At 42.9% G+C, this 18,392-nt stretch overlaps 1 protein-coding gene across 2 annotated transcripts in view; it reads left to right on the top strand.

Moving 5' to 3' along the window:
* The window catches only part of Nek10 (NIMA related kinase 10), a 233,251-nt gene that overhangs the window by 29,600 nt on the left and 185,259 nt on the right, over positions 1-18,392 (top strand). Inside the window, exons 6-12 of one of the 2 annotated variants that reach the window (XM_085828353.1) lie at positions 21-105; positions 4,558-4,599; positions 6,775-6,853; positions 7,826-7,893; positions 9,521-9,600; positions 10,780-10,866; positions 14,398-14,622. In XM_085828353.1, the coding sequence (XP_085684479.1) occupies positions 21-105; positions 4,558-4,599; positions 6,775-6,853; positions 7,826-7,893; positions 9,521-9,600; positions 10,780-10,866; positions 14,398-14,622 (666 nt within the window). Of the gene's footprint in view, positions 1-20; positions 106-1,775; positions 1,852-4,557; positions 4,600-6,774; positions 6,854-7,825; positions 7,894-9,520; positions 9,601-10,779; positions 10,867-14,397; positions 14,623-18,392 lie in introns of those variants that run through there. The other variant, XM_085828354.1, reaches the window with a different exon arrangement.

Below are 18,392 nucleotides of genomic sequence, written 5' to 3'. Positions count from 1 at the left end.
TGCCTTCTCTTCTCTTTCAGAGAGTGGGTTAATCGTGCTCCATCCATTCATTTTCTGAGAGTGTTAATTTGTCTGAGGCTGCTAATGCGGGATCCATGTTATCAGGTTGGTTGAAAAAAGTAAACCCGTTCTTCATTTGAGACAAAAGTAAAATAATGAAATTAAAAACACAGTGGGCATTTTATCAAAGTGAACCATGTTAATGTTTCTGTCACTAGTCAGGACCTTACAGATGTGACATATAGCTCACCTGCTATTGGAAAAGGTTATGAAGAAGCAATTTGGAGACCCATACATATGGTTGTTTATACTTAACCTACAAGGTTCAATGACTGAGTTCTGGTCTATGTGTTCACTGCTATAAAACCTTTGAAGCCATTTCAAGTTCAAGGAGGTACATAGAAGGCCACACACTGAAGCATGTTTAAAGCCACAAGGCTCTCAAGGGCAAAGTCAGCAGTGACAAGAAGGGAGCTCACTGTGTAACTCTAGAGGCAGCCCTTAGAGACTGCAGGGCTGTAGCCTGTTAGCTACCAAGATCTCATCCCTTCCCAGCTTCCAGTTGGTAACTCTGAGCCCAGGAGAGCATAGGGCCTCCCTCTATTGGTGTCAGGGGAGGCCTGTAGCTAGAATCTTCCCTTTTTAGCTGGATATGCTGCCTCTAGTTTATAGCCTCTTGTATTTTAATGTACACAGGAATCCATGGGAATCCAGTGGATACAGATTCTTCCTCAGGAGGAAGAAACAGACCCCTGACTCTACATGTCTTTTTAAAGATGTATTTTTATTTATGTGCATGTGTCTGTGTCTGTTTTGAGTGTGCATTACATGTCTGCCTGTGCCTACAGATGCTAGGAGCGGGTGTTGGGTGCTTGGTACTGAAGCTGCAGGTAGTCATGAGCGACCTAGATATGGGTACTGGGAATCAAACTCCCATCCTCTGTAAGAGCAGCAAGTGCTCCCAACCTCTGAGTCATCTTTCCAGCCCACTTCTGCACTTCTAATACAATTCCAGGAGATATCAAGGCTGCTGGGCCGGAGTTCACCTTGAATAGCAAAGGCTTAGTGTTTTAGCAGTGAAAGTTGAAAGAATGGCCTACCCAAGGAGTCTGGGCTAGAACCTTATTCTTTCTGGCCTGGCTTGGAGGAAGGAAGGGAGCTTCAGAGTATGCTATTTGCAAGGTTTACTGTGTTTCTGAAGCACCTAGAGGTGTTTCTGATCAGTAGGGCTGTGGTTAGGCAGAGTGCCCCGTCCCCAGAAACGAGGCTGCTGGCTGAGGCTGACACCTCATGGCTGCTTCTATTCAACCCTGCTAATATCTTGAGAATGAATTATTTGTAAATACAGTTGTTGTTTCTTCCAAAGGTTCTTGTTTTAAGCTGAGCGTTATAAACTACTGGGAAGCCACACTACCAAGGCTCTTATGGTAGATTTTTTTTCAATTTCAGCCAGATTGATCTATTCATTTCTCCAGTCATCATCTTTCCCAAACTTAGCACCAAAATGTGTCTCCTTTTGACTGGAGTGTTCTGGGGCTCTTGGTCACAGTATACCCTCTGTTCAGAGGCTGACCACCTTCCTCCCGTATATTCTGAGCTGGCCTTGTGCTGTTACTGCCGACTGCAAACCTTTGCATGTGTTGTTAGGGCATCCACCAAATGGCATTCTGTCCTGGCTGTCCACAGTTGTGAGCTTCTATGTAGAGCTGGGTGAACCATGCTTTTACAGATACTTCTACCAAGTAATGTGAGCTGCACATAAAAGGAGGAGCACGTGTTTGGCTTTTCTTGTCAGGCCAGGGTGTGCTGACTGCTCCTACTCTATGAATTCCAGCCCCACAAGGAGGTCTGGTAAGTCTCCATATGGATAAAAAGACTAAATGCAGAATATTAAAGAGCATTCAAGGAGGAACCACCAGTTCTCAGACTCTCAAGACATTAGCAAAGGGTTTGCCTCAGAATACCTTGTTTGCTGAGAAAATTAGTGACAATTGATCTGCTTTTAAGGTATTGCCTTTGTCTGTGCTGCTTTTGATTGATTGGCAGAAGGTAGATTACACTTCTCTTTAAAGCAAAGAATGCACTGACTATTCTGTTTATGATATTTTGATACTTACTGGCCCAGTGTCCCTGGCTGACAGTCTTTCCATAGAAGGGGAATCTGCCCAAGCCTCTGCTCCTGGTCTGCCTCCTAAACAGAAGCCTGTGTGCTCTGCCAGTTGTATAACACTTTGAGTTGCCAAGAATTCTTGGCCAAAATCACAAAGGCCATGCTAGGGATTACTCCAAGGTACTGCAGTGAATGTCAGCAAGCCTTTGCCACCACTGCTCTTTCCTCTACTCTACCTCAAGTCAGTGTGCAGGCCTAGACTGTCTCCACTTCTCATGGCCAGTCTTCCTGCTCATGGCCTTCTAAAACCACATCATGGGTTTTACAGAGGAACCATAAACCAGGCTGCTGGGAGCCTACTCCTTTCTCTTCTTAGTTATTTGATATGTTTGGACTGTCGTGCAGGTCTCTTCCTTCCTTCAGGAGTAATGCCCTTCTTCTGGCCAGGTTCTCGTTACTTCTATTGATCTTTTTTTCTCTCATGGTGCCTCTCCTTCAGGTTCTCATCATCATAAAATTATCCTCTCTCTCTCTCTCTCTCTCTCTCTCTCTCTCTCTCTCTCTCTCTCTCTCTCAATTTTATTCATTTTTTCTTGCTTTTTTTTTTTTTTCTAAATCAGGATTTTCACAATGTAGTCTAGACCGGCCTCTAATTCAGAACCTTCCCGCCTTAAGCTCTGGAGTACTGGGCTTAGAGGCCTGAACTAAATAATATGTGGGCACTTGAAAGCATTCTTTCTTTGTCTGGTGGTCCAGGTCTTTTTTAATTTATGACTGTACCTTTTTATTTTCAGTGTTTTTAAATTTTAGTTTCTCTTTCTTTCTTTCTTTCTTTCTTTCTTTCTTTCTTTCTTTCTTTCTTTCTTTCTTCCTTCCTTCCTTCCTTCCTTCCTTCCTTCCTTCATTTCTCTCTCTCTCTCTCTCTCTCTCTCTCTCTCTCTCTCTCTCTCTCTCTCTCTCTGTGTAGGCAGGTAACAAAACACATCATGTGGAGGTCAGAGGACAGCTTATGGGAAGTGTTTCACTCCATCCAGTTTAGGTCTCTGGAATGGACTCAGCACTAGGCTTCACAGCAGTTGCCTTTATCTGATGAGACAATTTTGTGGCCCATGACTTCACTTCTTTTTCTTTTACTTTTTTTTTTTGTTTGTTTGTTTGGTTTAGTTTGGTTTTTCAAGACAGGGTTTCTTTGTATAGCCCTGGCTGTCCTGGAACTCACTTTGTAGACCATGTTGACCTCAAACTCAGAAATCCACCTGCCTCTGTCTCCCAAGTGCTGGGATTAAAGGTGTGCACCACCACCCCCGGCTATGACTTCCCTTCTTAAAGCATCACGTTATCTCCACAGTCTACTTCTTCCTATCAAGTCCACGTACCACTTAACTTACACATAGAACTCAATGTATACATTTTACTCTGGAAGCCAGTTAACTAGCCAGCCATATGTAGCCAGGCCTTTTTCCTTGAACAAGATGGCTTATAGACTTACCTTCTAGTGTGCAGAGGCTTAGGTAAATGCTCAATGGAACTTCCAACTGCAGGAAAGATGGAAAAGAACAGAGAACCCATTTATTTTATTTTATTTTTTTATGTGCATTATTGTTTTGCCTGCATATATGTCTGTGTGAGGGTGTCAGCTCTTGGGATTGTAGACAGTTGGGAGTTGTTATGTGGGCACTGGGAATCAAACCTTGGTGCTGTGGAAGAGCAATCTGTGCTTTCAATCATTGATCCAACTTTCTAGCTCAGGAAATCATTTTAAAAGATATAGTTATTTAAAATATTTTTGTATTAGAGGATTTAAGTCAGATTTTAAGCACAGATGGAGCACATTTACAGGGTAAATGTCCACCAAAGCTAACTATAGGAATTTCTAACACATTGCTTGTCAGAGGTCCTTTTCTGATGTCCTTTGACCACAGGGTAGTAGGGGCAGAGCCACGTTTGCTCATGGCTTTGCTGCTCTGAGGAGCCCTTCCTCTCATGTACCTCCTGAGTGCTGTTTGCTTTGTCCTAGTTTTAAATCTTGGCTTCTCCCAAATGTTCTGTTCCCCATTACCACTGTTGCTCACAGTGTCTTAGCTCCTGGCCTTAACAACTACCAGTTGCTGCTGCTGCTTTTTGTCCACAAGTTGATATTTTTTAGCCTTGGGAGTTTCCCAAGTTTAACTTTTTTTTTTTTTTTTTTTTAATGATAAGAAGAAGTACAGAGAAATGAGGTTGCAGTTCTGACCAATGGTTTTTGTTTGTTTGTTTTAATCTCCACAAACACAACTTTTATATTCATTAACAATTTATCTCAAGTATGAAATGCCAAATACCAAAAATTCTGTGTTTATGTTAGAACTTGAAGAACAGTAAAACATCATAGAACTTAGTAAAAGGAATCACTCATAAACCACGAACCTTCTGTCCTTCAATATGCTCTGTTTCTTTTATTTTATTAGGAAATACTCCATAAATTGGGTGGTATTGAGGACCTTGCTCAGGTAAGATTGGTTCTGTGGTAGCAGGCTTTGCCTTTGCATTCTAGTTAAGTTTTGGTCAAGGATTAAATAAGCATATAGTATAGGCTAAACTAGGTGCCCTCGTCCTTAACATGCCTCAGGTTGATGTAAGTGCAGTAGCCAAGAGATGACCTTCTTTCCTCAGTTATGTTTGAGCTCCCATGATGTGATGCTAATTCTCAAGGCAGTCAACAAATGCTTGACTTGTTTCTGCTGCGTGCTGGGGCAGGAACAGATGGGGTTGATAGTGCTGGCCCTGAGACATGACACTCAAAGGCAGAGAGAGAGAGTGATGGAAATATTGTCCTTGCTAATTAGCCTCATTTATCCAGCCTGTTTGGGGGAAAGGTGCTGTAAAAAATCACATTAAAATTTTTTTTGCCATGTTTTCAAATAAATTTAAAAAGCTCTTAAAGTCAAATGTCTTAAGTTAATGATGACAAGATTATTGTCAATAGCCAGCATTGGCTGGCCAGATCACTTACCATGATGTAAGGAAATATCAAGTCATTACAAAGTATGACTTCATTACATATTTATAAATTGAAGATAATATAAGGAATGATCTTGATTTTAGGCTTTTTGTGCTTTAAAAACAATTTTCTAAGAAACTCCTCTCATGTCTTATAGTACCTTAAATTATGATGAATGACTAACAGGTGATCATATAGGCTGAGCAGCTATTCAACAACTTGGCTTATTGAGAGAATAAAAAACAATTTTAGGGCCTGTCATTGAGTTGGAATTCCCAGTCTTCCAAAACCTGTGATAAGAAAGGAGATTATTTATTAACTTATATATTTATTTACTTTAAAATATATTTTAGTTTTTTTTTTTTCAGGATAAGAGATTAGACAAGTACTCTACCACCAAACTCTATCCTAGCCTTTGTGTTTACTTTTTGTTTTTTTTTAAACTTTTGATATGGATCTCACTAAAGCAGCTTCAAATTTGCAGTCTTCTTGCCTCAGCCTGTGTAGTAGCTAAATAATAGGTCTATCCACATCATGCTATTTTATTTACTTATTTATTTTGCTCATTTATCCTTACATGAGAAATTGTCACACCATGTAGCCCATGTTGGACTAAAACTCCAAATGATCTGTCTCAGCTTCTTGAATGTTGAGTCCTGTGTTAACAGACCAGCAAAAAGTGATTTATGCTAAATTCACAGTCTTCAGAATTCATTCTGAGCTAGATTAATAGAAGATCATGCCTAGTGGAAATGTTGCCTTTGAATACGAAATTTCCCTACAATCTCCTGTGTTGATATTTGGTGCCCAACTGTGGTGCTATATGGAGAGTCAGTGGGAACCTCGAGGCAGGGCTGAGCTGGAAGAAGAAGGGGCCACAGAAAGATGCCTGCCCCAGCCCCTTCCTACCATTCTCTCTGCTACCATGAGTTGAGCATTTTTTCTCTGCCTCACTTTCTTTAAATAGTTTCTCTCAGTGTTTGTCACACCTATGGAGACTGAACACAGCTTAAATCCTGGGAAGATGATTCATGCTCAGTGTTTAAAATGTTCATTTGTTTGTTTGTTTGTTTATATGTATATGAGTGATCTGCCTTAGCAGAGACACACACACAGAAGAGGGAATCAGCTTCTATTACAGATGGCCATGAGCCACCATATTGCTGGGAATTGAACTCAGGACCTCTGGAAGAGCAGCCAGTATTCTTAGCCATCTCTCTAGCCCCCTTGTTTAGTTTTTAAAGAGAAATCTAACTGAAGATGTACCTCACTGAGTGAAGTCCATGTCCATATATTGTAAAGGGCATCACCATTTTAACATAAGCATTCACACTGTCTATGCTTCTCTGAGCCTATTTCTTAAACATTTTGCTGCAAGGTGAATCAAAGAATCAGGTTACCCTGCATATCTTATATAAGCTGTACCATGAAACAATTCAGTTTAAGTCATTCTGGGATTTTTGAGAGCTTTCAGAATTCTTTCAACTTTTGGGGCATTTCAGGAAGAAACCATGAATCACTAAGTCCTGTGCCCCACCCTTGAGTGCCACAGGCCCAGGAGTACTGAGCAGTTCTTAGTGACCTCCCTGCCATCCTAGGCTCATCCTAAGACCTGCACTCTTGTTTCCTATGTATTTTTGGTGCTGGCTTTCTGACTGGCTTATTGGGTTGGTCTTTCATGCAGTACATGGAGATCGTGGCCAACGAGTACCTGGGCTACGCTGAGGAGCAGCACTGTGTGGACAAGCTGGTCAATATGACGTGTAAGCATTGTTGCCAGGCACCCAAAGAACCTCGTGGACTTGCTGGGGGAAAGGAGTGTGATCTTTTCGCAGGAGAAAGAACACCTGCTGCTCTTATTATTGTTCCACTCACATGGTGTGTGCCTTTGTGCCAATGGTATCACATGTCCCCACATCTCACCATGGCAGCTCTTTCTTTGGCAAGCGTATTTGTTTCAAGGAAGAAGTCTTTCATAAAAGCGACATCTGTTGTGACGTTGAAAGAAAACCTTTCGATTTCTGTGAAAATGTCAGACTTCAGGGATTTTGCTTCTAAAATTGGGTAATAATTATTCCTAGCTCATATAATTTAGAATACCCACAACATGAAAAAGAAAACTGAGAATCTCCCCTGAAGACAGCAATGTGGAAGCTGTGGCCTGGGTGTGAGGCATCTCAGGCATTCTTCTGGCTTCCTCAGAAAGCTTGACCAGTTTCTCTTCCACATCTCTCCTATTGCCCTTCACCCACCCCTCCCCCTTGCAGTCCCTCTAGGTGTGGTCAGCCACAGGATTCCTGCTGCTTTGGGTGCCAGCTCAGCCCATTGTACTTGTGTGGATAGACTGGTTTCTCATGCTTTGCTGGTTGGGCCTACGGTGGCTCTTAGGGGCAAGGGAGATACTGGGCACCAGGAGTTCCTGAGGACAGCTCTCTCAGTGCAGTTTTATGGTCTGCCTGGCCTCCCATCTCGTTGTAAGCTGGAATAATGAGTAGGGTCTTTTAAGTACATGCCATGACCTTGTAATAAACAAGGTTTAGGAACCTGTTCAACTTTAAATACAAGGGGAGTTTGCTTTTGTGCTATTTGCAGATTTACTATACTAGGTGAGCTTCTAGAGTTGAAATATGCAGCCCTGTCCTCCACTATTCCTTTTGGGGGTCTCTGTTCCCCCTTTCTCAGTTTCATGACAGCTGTTTCTCGATCTCCCTTTGAATGATTTCTTTCTTTAATAGATATTTTTCAAAAACTTGCTGCTGTGAAAGACCAAAGAGAATGGGTCACTTCAAGTGGAGCCCACAAGGTGAGTGGGCCCCTAGAGTGCTGAGGTTCTACATGGCCCTGTGTGTCATCTGTCGCTCTCCAAGTTCAGAGCTTGATACTCAAGCTACATGTCATTACAAGTGGAAAGACTATTCACCCAGCCTAAAATGGCTTCTCTACTTATCTTCTTATGTTCTTTACCAACGCAAGGAATAAATGAATGGAGCAGCATATGAAGGTTTTTACTTTTCAATTCTACTCCAACTGAGTGCATCACTTAACTTTCATGTTAAAGCAAAATCCATCTGTATTGTAAGGTTTTATAATTAGAATAATATGAAATCAGCATTTTCTGTAAGTCAGAGATAATTGAATATAGCAATTTATGGGATGCAGACTCACAAGGTGGTGTGGTATTGTAAGCTATGGATTAAGTATTCATTTTAAGGTGCTGAAGATGCAGTTCAGAGAAAGACCTTGGGTCCTGGGCTCTGCATTCCCAGGAACACCCCCACCCCCACCCCATACACACACTCCCACATGTCAGTGTGTACCGTAAAATACATGAATGTTGGTTTAGTGGTAACAGACATTTAACAGGCAGATGTGTAGAACTGATTTCAATAACCTGTTGAGTCCTCCTATCTCAGGAAGACCTAACTTGTGCTGCTTGTGGTCTTATGCTTATGGGGGAGAGTTTAGGTGACACACAGTAGTTTTCACTTTAACAGACAGTGATTTTATTGATGTTGCTTACAATTTGACAAAACAATAACATTAAGTTGTTAAGTTGGCTTAGCAACAATTTTGAAAAGGATATTTGTAGAATTGAAGTTTGTGAACCATATCACACAGTGGTGGAGATCAAGGAGGAGTCCAAGAGAGATGCTAACTTCAGCATAAGGAAGTGTAAAGGGATCCATGGGATGGAAACAAAAGTACATCCCCGCATTCCCACATCCCGGCATCCCTGCAGAGCTTTCACAGCTCTGACACGAGAATGTTTGGCAAGAAAGTAGTGGGGGACAGGAGTCTGTGGTCTAAAAAATTGGAGAAAGAGCATTTACATTAATGGGGATTCAATGAAGGCATTCTTCTCCAAGGAAAGGCATGATGGATTAAGCAATTTGGTCCTAGTTATAAAAAGGCTATGTTTTCAGTGGTTTGCAATCTGTGGGTTGTGGCCCCTTTGACGATCAAAAGACCCTTTCACAGGGGTTGCATATCAGATATTCTGAGTATCAGATATTTACATTACAGTTCATAGCAATGGCATAATTATACTTATGAAGTAGTGAGGAAGTAATTTTATGTCACCACAACATGAGGAACTGAATTAAGGGGTTATAACATTAGGACCATTGAGAACCACTGGTTTAAGGGTTTACATGGGTAACATTGGGAAGAAAAATACAAGTAATTATAAAATTATATATATATATATATATATGTATATATATATATATACATATATATATATATATATATATATATATATATATATATATATAAAATACTGGTGTACACACACATTTTTTAATTGAGCAAAAGAACAGAATCCAGAAAAAAAAAGCAAAAGATCAGAGTCTGTGATTTTTAGGAAGAGTACACAATATTCAAGAAGCTCCTGGGACTTTGGTAATTATGCATTCTCTTCTCTTCATCAGACATTAGTGAATTTACTTGGTGCCCGAGACACCACTGTCCTCTTGGGTGCTCTTCTGGCATTGGCTAGCTTAGCAGAGAGGTAAGTGTCTCTCAGCATGCTCCTCTGTGCAGGAATTGCAGCATTGTGGGTGGGAGACAGGAATTGCAGCACTGTAGATGGGAGACACAAACACACAGGCTAATCTGTTATCTGCGCAGTTAAAACCTGGTGTGGGAGGCACATGGGGAACAGCAGAGGCTAAAGACTCACCTGGTTAGGAAGTACAACTTAAGATTTAAGTTAGAGCCGGGCGTGGTGGCACACGCCTTTAATCCCAGCACTCGGGAGGCAGAGGCAGGCGGATTTCTGAGTTCGAGGCCAGCCTGGTCTACAAAGTGAGTTCCAGGACAGCCAGAGCTATACAGAGAAACCCTGTCTCGAAAAAAAAAAAAAAAGAAAAAAAAAAAAGATTTAAGTTAGAAAGAGATTTTTCCTTTTCTGACCTTTGCTCTCACTCTCCACCTGATGTTTGGAGAAACATCTCTGTGGTCTGTCTTCTTTCTTTGGCTTTCAGAAATACTGCATTTTTATGCCAGTTGACTCTCCCAGACCTTGTTTCTTTATTCTTAAATGTACATTCCTTGTAAAATATATGACACTTTCAATGATAAAAGTTGGTTTTGAAAACCTGTACTTTTATAGTGTCATTATTTTAAATGAAAGGGCAGTAAATATGTTTTCATGTTAATGAGCAGAGTATTATGTTTTTGTGAACAGTATACTATGCCTTGTCTGTCTATAGTCTCTCCTCACAACTTCTTACAAGGTATCTAAGTTACTTTCCTATTGTTATGATAAAACACCATGACCAAAGCCAGTAATAGAAGGAAGAATTTATTTGGGGCTTATAGTTTTAGAAGGTGCATCTATGACCATCATGATAGGGAGCATGGCATCGGATAGGCAGACAGTGGCACTGGAACAGTAGCTGAGGGCTTCTATCTCGAGACACAACCATGAGGCAGAGAGACTAAGGTTTGCCTGAGCCTATTGAAACCTCAAAGCCTATACCCAGTGACACACCTACTCCAACAAGGTCACACCTCCCAATCCTTCCCAAACAATTTTACCAACTAGAGACCAATTATTCAAATACATGTGCCTGTGGGAGCTATTCTTATTCAAACTACCAGATAAAGTAATATGATCTCTAGGATACAAAAACATGTCTGGAGTAAAATATGATTTTTGTAACTGCTAATATTTGTGTATTTGCAGTTCAGAGTGTAGGGAGAAGATCAGTGAACTCAACGTAGTAGAAAATCTGTTGATGATTCTGCACGAATATGATTTACTCTCCAAAAGGTAGGGTCTTATCTTCACAACAGTGCTTCTGTGGTGGAACATGGACTTTGTATAACTTAAATTTGTAATCTTGGGCCATGCTCACTCAAATTGGCTCCAGAATAACTATCTCTTATTCTCTCTCTCTCTTTCCTTCTCTCTCTCCCTGCTTCCGTCCTTCTCTTTCTTTCTCTCTCCCTCCCCCTCTCTTTTTCTCCTCTCTCTCCCTTCCTCCCCCTCTCTCCCTCCCCCTACCCCCTCTCTCTTTTCCTCCCTCCCTCTCCCCTCTCTTCCTTTCTCTCAAAAACTGTTTTATTTTTGGTAAAAATGCTTTTTTTTTTAAAATAAAACATCATTATTTATATTGTTAATTGAATATCATGAATCGTCTTGGCAGTTCTTTTCCACTTAAAACAATATGAAGAAGCTATGAGAAAGAGGTACAAAGAATCCAATCATATAATCTTGTGATTGGATCATTATTAATTTTGTTGTTGCATTTGTCTATTTTTTTTTTTTGGTTTTTCCAGACAGGGTTTCTCTGTATAGCTCTGGCTGTCCTGGAGCTCACTTTGTAGACCATGCTGTCCTCGAACTCAGAAATCCTCCTGCCTCTGCCTCCCGAGTGCTGGGATTAAAGCCGTGCGCCACCACCACGTTTAGGGAAGAAACTTTAAGGTTTTTTTGTTTTGTTTTGTTTTTGTTTTTTGTTTTGGTAATTTCAGATTAGTGCATGGAATAAGGGAGGTTGCTACAAGCCATTGTGTTTAAGGTATGTGAGATAAGATGACTGACTTATGTTGTGATCACGTGCTACAACTCACAACCAAAATGGAAACCCAGTGGATTTCCTTCTGCTTAAGCTGTACATTGCTCTAAAGCAGACTTTGTACAGATGGCATTAGGTGTGTGCAGGCTTGCAAATCTGCACTGTTTGGCATTTAAATCACAATTTTCTGAGAAGCCAGGAGTGTAGAATCCTAAGCAATGGGGACCTGATACTTGTAGCAATTTTTTTGTATACCTTTTCAAAGCTGACTTAACACTGTTTTTAAGAGTGTTAGTGTAGACAAGAATCTATGCTTTCCTAGTTGACGATTTGAACTCACTCATGGGGCAAGGTGGCAGATTCTATCACTGTTGAGTAAGATCAGAGCATACAGTGTGAGGTAGGAGCAGGCAGAGAGCACTCCTTGGGTCCCTGAAGGACTTTGGTGCCCTGGAGGATGCAGTCAACAAGGCTCAGCACAGAATAGAAGTTCCTGATCAGAGTGAAGGGAGACAGAAGAAGATGTCTTTGGCACAGACTGTGCTGTAACATAGAGCCAGATCCTGAGTGCAGGAGTGGAATGTGTTGGCAGGCTCAGTTGGGCCAAAGGAGGCTGTGTCAGAAACTAGAATAGTTCCTGATAAGTAAAAAATGTAGTTAATTCTGATCAGTTCTTGTTCTTTGTCAGGACATTCCCTGAGCCCTCCCACGGCCTCATTTTATCTACACAAAACTATTGTTCTTCATATTTTACAGAAGAGGTAACATAACATGTTTATTCAGGTTTTTTAGGATGGGTTTTGCATGGTAAGATGGTGTGGATTTTTTCCTTGAGAATTACGGGAAATCACAGAAAGAGGCAGGGTAGGAGTGAATTGGACATAGTACTACCAGAGGATCCCGCAATACCTCTTCTGGGCATATATCCAGAAGATGTTCCAACTGGTAAAAAAGACACATGATCCACTCTGTTCATAGCAGCCTTATTTATAATAGCCAGAAGCTGGAAAGAATCCAGATGTCCCTCAACAGAGGAATGGATACAGAAAATGTGGTACATTTACACAATGGAGTACTACTCAGTTATTAAAAAGAATGAATTTATGAAATTCCTAGGCAAATGGATGGACTCATCCTGAGTGAGGTAACCCAATCACAAAAGAACTCACATGATATGTAGTCACTGATAAGTGGATATTAGCCCAGAAACTTAGAATACCCAAGATACAAGATACAATTTGCAAAACACATGAAACTCAAGAAGAACGAAGACCAAAGTGTGGACACTTTGCCTCTTCTTAGAATTGGGAACAAAACACCCATGGAAGGAGTTACAGAGACAAAATTTGGAGCTGAGACGAAAGGATGGACCATCTAGAGACTGCCATGCCCAGGGATCCATCCCATAATCAGCCTCCAAACACTGACACCATTGCATACACTAGCAAGATTTTGCTGAAAGGACCCAGATATAGCTGTCCCTTGTGAGGCTACGCCGTGGCCTAGCAAACACAGAAGTGGATGCTCACAGTCAGCTATTGGATGGATCACAGGGCCCCCAGTGGAGGAGCTAGAGAAAGTACCCAAGGAGCTAAACGGGTCTGCAACCCTATAGGTGGAACAACAATATGAACTAACCAGTACCCCCCAGAGCTCGTGTCTCTAGCTGCATATGGCCTAGTCGGCCATCATTGGAAAGAGAGGCCCATTGGTCTTGCAAACTTTATATGCTTCAGTATAGGGGAACGCCAGGGCCAAGAAGTGGGAGTGGGTGGGTAGGGGAGTTGGGGGGAGGGTCTGGGGGACTTTTGGGATAGCATTGGAAAGGTAAATGAGGAAAATATCTAATAAAAAAAGATGCACTTAGCACAAAGAGAGAATGTTTCTCATAGAAAGTTTGAAAAGATAAAACATGCTGCCTACCAACGAACATATGTTCTTCTCTCTTGTAATTTGTGACAGGTTTAATAAGCAGCCCTCTCTAGGCTGGTCTTGTTCTTATAGTGGCCTTTCTGTCTGCCTCTTAAGTACTAGGAGTACAGGCTTGAATAACCACTCCCCATAGGACATGTGTTCTTAACCACAGCTCAAGATGGAGAGAAGCATGGAGAAGTTCTCTGGGAATGGAATTGCAGAGCAGTGGGGGAATGTGAATCCTGGTGTGTTCAGGACAAAGGGGTGGAGCAAACACTAAGCTCCAGAAAGGAACAGACATAAAAGTACCCTTCAGAAGATGAGCTTTATTAGAAGACAGAGAGCTATATAATGACTAGCCATGGTGAGGTTTTGAGGTGGAAGAACAGACAGAGGCAGCATATGAAGTTGTGAGGAGGGGCAGTATTGTAGATATTATTAGCTTAATGTGAAAGTAGGAAAAACAGCCATCATGGATGCATGGTGTATGTGAGGGACTAAAAAGGGGTGGGATATACATACAACACACACACACACACACACACACACACACACACACACACACACACACACACACTTAACCCAGGGTATGGGGAGCTTGGCTGTAGCTAAAGGCAGTTATGTCATATAGAACTCCTGATAGGATAGTAGGTCATAGGGACCAATGCAACAGGGATCTGGTCAAAATTGTACCTGATCTTAAAGTGGCAGGCTCTGATCTAACGAGGAGGCAATTGCCAGAAGGGCCCATCTATCACTCATCATCAAGAATCACAGGATGGAAAGAACAGTGGCTCAAGTTATAGATTCTGTGTCCTAGTGGTGGCTCCAGTCTCAGTGTGATCTCACCCTTGCTCCCATCACACTAGACTCACTGCCGAGCTCCTGCGCCTGCTTTGTGCTGAGCCCCAGGTAAAGGAGCAGGTGAAGCTCTACGAAGGGATCCCTATCCTGCTCAGTCTGCTCCATTCCGATCACTTGAAGCTGTTGTGGAGTGTGATCTGGATCCTGGTCCAGGTGTGTGAGGACCCGGAGACTAGTGTGGAAATCCGTATCTGGGGTGGCATCAAGCAGCTCCTTCATATTTTACAAGGGTAAGTCTGGGCGTGGATCCTAAAAATTAGTAGAATATTCTAGTAGATCTTGTTTATTTGTTTGTGTTGTTGTGTTTTGAGACAAGGTCTCTCTCTATACACCTGTTCTGGATATCACTATGTAGACCAGGTTGGCCTCAAACTCACAGAGGTCCACCTGCCTCTGCCTCTGCCTCTGCAGCACTGGGATAACACGTATAAGCTTCTTGTCTTAGTTAATTAGGGCTTTATTGCTCTGAAAAGGCACCATGACCACAGCAACTCTTATAAAGGAAAATATTTCACTGGGGCTGGCTTACAGTTCAGAGGCTTGGTCCCTTATTATCCTGGTAAGAATGGCAGCACACAGGCAGGCAGTCATGGCACTGGAGAAGGAGGTGAGAGAGTCTACATCTGGACCCACGGGTAGCAGGAAGAGAGAAACACTGGGCCTGGCTTGAGTATTTGAAACCCCAAAGCGTAACCAACAACACACTTCCTTCAGTTAAATCATACTTACTCTGACAAGGTCATGTGTCCTAATCATTTTAAATGAATAATGCTACTCCTTATGAACCTATGTGGGCCAGTTTTTATTCAACCCCCTACACCTCCACCCCTGCTTTTTGGTAGCTTCTGTGCTATGAGCATAAAAAGAAGTTGTTTGTTAAAATAGTTTGAAGTTGAAAATTTGGGGGTATATGTTGCATTGTAACTGTATTTTATAAATTAAGTATCTTGAAGAATTGAGTAATAACAGAAATTGCTACCAGGTTTGGGAACATTCTATTACTTAATATTATTATAGAGCATAATTCAGCCCCCAGGGTGCCAAGTCAGTGCTATAGATTGATATTTCTGCTCAAAAGGGACGACCATGCTTGTGATCCTTGGTCCATCAATAAAGCTTACTCCAAGCTCTAGGCAGATTGGATCATCCATTTTAATCTCACTGCAGATTATTGAATCAATATGACTAAGACTGCATACTATTTCTTTATAGAATTCCTTGTAGGAATATTTCAGAGCATTAGAAGAGACTTCAGAGGTATGAGTATCACATGCTTTATCAGTGATTTCTGCCACTGGGGAAACAAAGGAAAATTATACAGCTTGCTGATGATCTGTTTGCTTTTATGAAAGCTTTAGTTACTTGGAGATATAGATTATAAATATTTCACCAGTCCCATGACATAATAGGCTATTCCCTTGGTCAGAATAATTTCGAAGGTTTTCTGCACTTGTAGGATGAAGATGATGAATGGAGTTATTCTTGAATAGTTGTTATATTCTTAATGATGCCTGGAATTCTATAACCACTAAGGATTATTTAGACTTAATTTTAACATAAGGCACTTTCTCCTCATTTGCTCAAGCCATGGATTTTTTTGTTTTGTTTTGTTTTTGTTTTTCGAGACAGGGTTTCTCTGTATAGCTCTGGCTGTCCTGGAACTCACTTTGTAGACCAGGCTGGCCTCGAACTCAGAAATCCACCTGCCTCTGCCTAAGTCATGGATTTTATATCACTGAAAGATGGGAGTTCTTCATGTCTGAGGACTCAATTTCCAACCCCATCCATAGTATGGTGTTAGAAAACTTTTCCCTGGGAAGGTGATATATGTCAACTCCTGTTAGATGTTTAGTATATCTGGGTATTTGGAAGGACTGCTGGGCACCAGCTGGTTGTTGATGGCCACCTGGGGTAGGTGCTAGAGGAAGAGCTGCCTGGTGGCTGTAGTGTTCACAGGCTGCAGGGCAGTTTTGCAGAGGCCCACCTAGGTTCATATACCTGCAGCATCCAAAGGCAGGCACATTCCTGATCAGAAACAGTGATCACCACAGAGAGCTCCGAGATAATTATGTCCACAGATAAGACCATCAAAGGAACTGTTCCTTGACCTAGCTCATGACAGAAAGAACAGAATGACCCGGATAGCATGGAGATCCTATTTGTGTTATGTGTGAGAATGTACAGACCCAAACAGCTGATGTCATGAGAGAAAAAAAAGTAACCATATAAACCAAAGGGAGCAGAGCAGATAAGAGACAGAGTCTGTGGCTGCAAGCTGTGCATCCAGGACACAGCAGGCCAAGTGCAGAGAACAGATTTATGAGCTGTGGTTGAAGGTGAGTAATTGAGCTGGAAGGGAGGAAGTCACAAAGCCAAGGTGGAAAATGACGGCTGGGTGATGGCCACAGCCCTGCAGACTGGAACACCAGGCCAGGCCTGGAATAGCCAAACAGAGGGCAAGCTTTAAAAATGTGCGTTCAGCCAGAGGCAAGAGAAAAGAGGATAACAGACAGAAGTGACTGATAGGGCCAGGGACAGGTGAAGGCAGGCTTCCAGCTGTGCTCAGGGAGACTCCTGTGGCAGGGGGCCAGAAAGGTAGCACAGTTTGAAGACTCAGCAGGATTGGTTTTCTCTAAGAGGGATTTATTAGGGTGGGGCTGGGAGGAGAGGAAGGATGGGGTTGTAAAGAGAACAAACAAACAAACAAATAAAGGAACTCAGAGGTGTCCTGACTGAGATTCACCTGTACAAAGGCTGCAGTGCTCCCAAGAGTTCAGCCATGAGGGTCAAAGAAGGTTGGGCAAGGCCTCCCACCTCACACTGTACACCTCCCACCTCACACTGTACACCTCCCACCTCACACTGTACACCTCCCACCTCACACTGTACACAACCCACCTCACACTGTACACCTCCCACCTCACACTATACACCTCCCACCTCACACTGTACACCTCCCACCTCACACTGTACACCTCCCACCTCACACTATACACCTCCCATCTCACACTGTACACCTCCCACCTCACACTGTACACCTCCCACCTCACACTGTACACCTCCCACCTCACACTGTACACCTCCCACCTCACACTGTACACCTCCCACCTCACACTGTACACCTCCCACCTCACACTGTACACCTCCCACCTCACACTGTACACCTCCCACCTCACACTGTACACCTCCCACCTCACACTGTACACCTCCCACCTCACACTGTACACCTCCCACCTCACACTGTACACCTCCCACCTCACACTGTACACCTCCCACCTCACACTGTACACCTCCCACCTCACACTGTACACCTCCCACCTCACACTGTACACCTCCCACCTCACACTGTACACCTCCCACCTCACACTGTACACCTCCCACCTCACACTGTACACCTCCCACCTCACACTGTACACCTCCCACCTCACACTGTACACCTCCCATCTCACACTGTACACCTCCCACCTCCCACTGTACACCTCCCACCTCACACTGTACACCTCCCACCTCACACTGTACACCTCCCACCTCCCACTGTACACCTCCCACCTCACACTGTACACCTCCCACCTCACACTGTACACCTCCCATCTCACACTGTACACCTCCCACCTCACACTGTACACCTCCCACCTCACACTGTACACCTCCCACCTCACACTGTACACCTCCCACCTCACACTGTACACCTCCCACCGCACACTGTACACCTCCCACCTCACACTGTACACCTCCCATCTCACACTGTACACCTCCCACCTCCCACTGTACACCTCCCACCTCACACTGTACACCTCCCACCTCACACTGTACACCTCCCACCTCACACTGTACACCTCCCACCTCACACTGTACACCTCCCACCTCACACTGTACACCTCCCATCTCACACTGTACACCTCCCATCTCACACTGTACACCTCCCACCTCACACTATACACCTCCCATCTCACACTGTACACCTCCCACCTCACACTGTACACCTCCCACCTCACACTGT

The sequence above is a fragment of the Mus caroli genome, unplaced genomic scaffold, assembly GCF_978045245.1.
Source record: "Mus caroli unplaced genomic scaffold, Mus_caroli_1 scaffold_12, whole genome shotgun sequence".
Taxonomy (NCBI): domain Eukaryota; kingdom Metazoa; phylum Chordata; class Mammalia; order Rodentia; family Muridae; genus Mus; species Mus caroli.
Note: the sequence above shows the minus strand (reverse complement) of the source record. Positions and strands in the feature narration are given on the sequence as shown.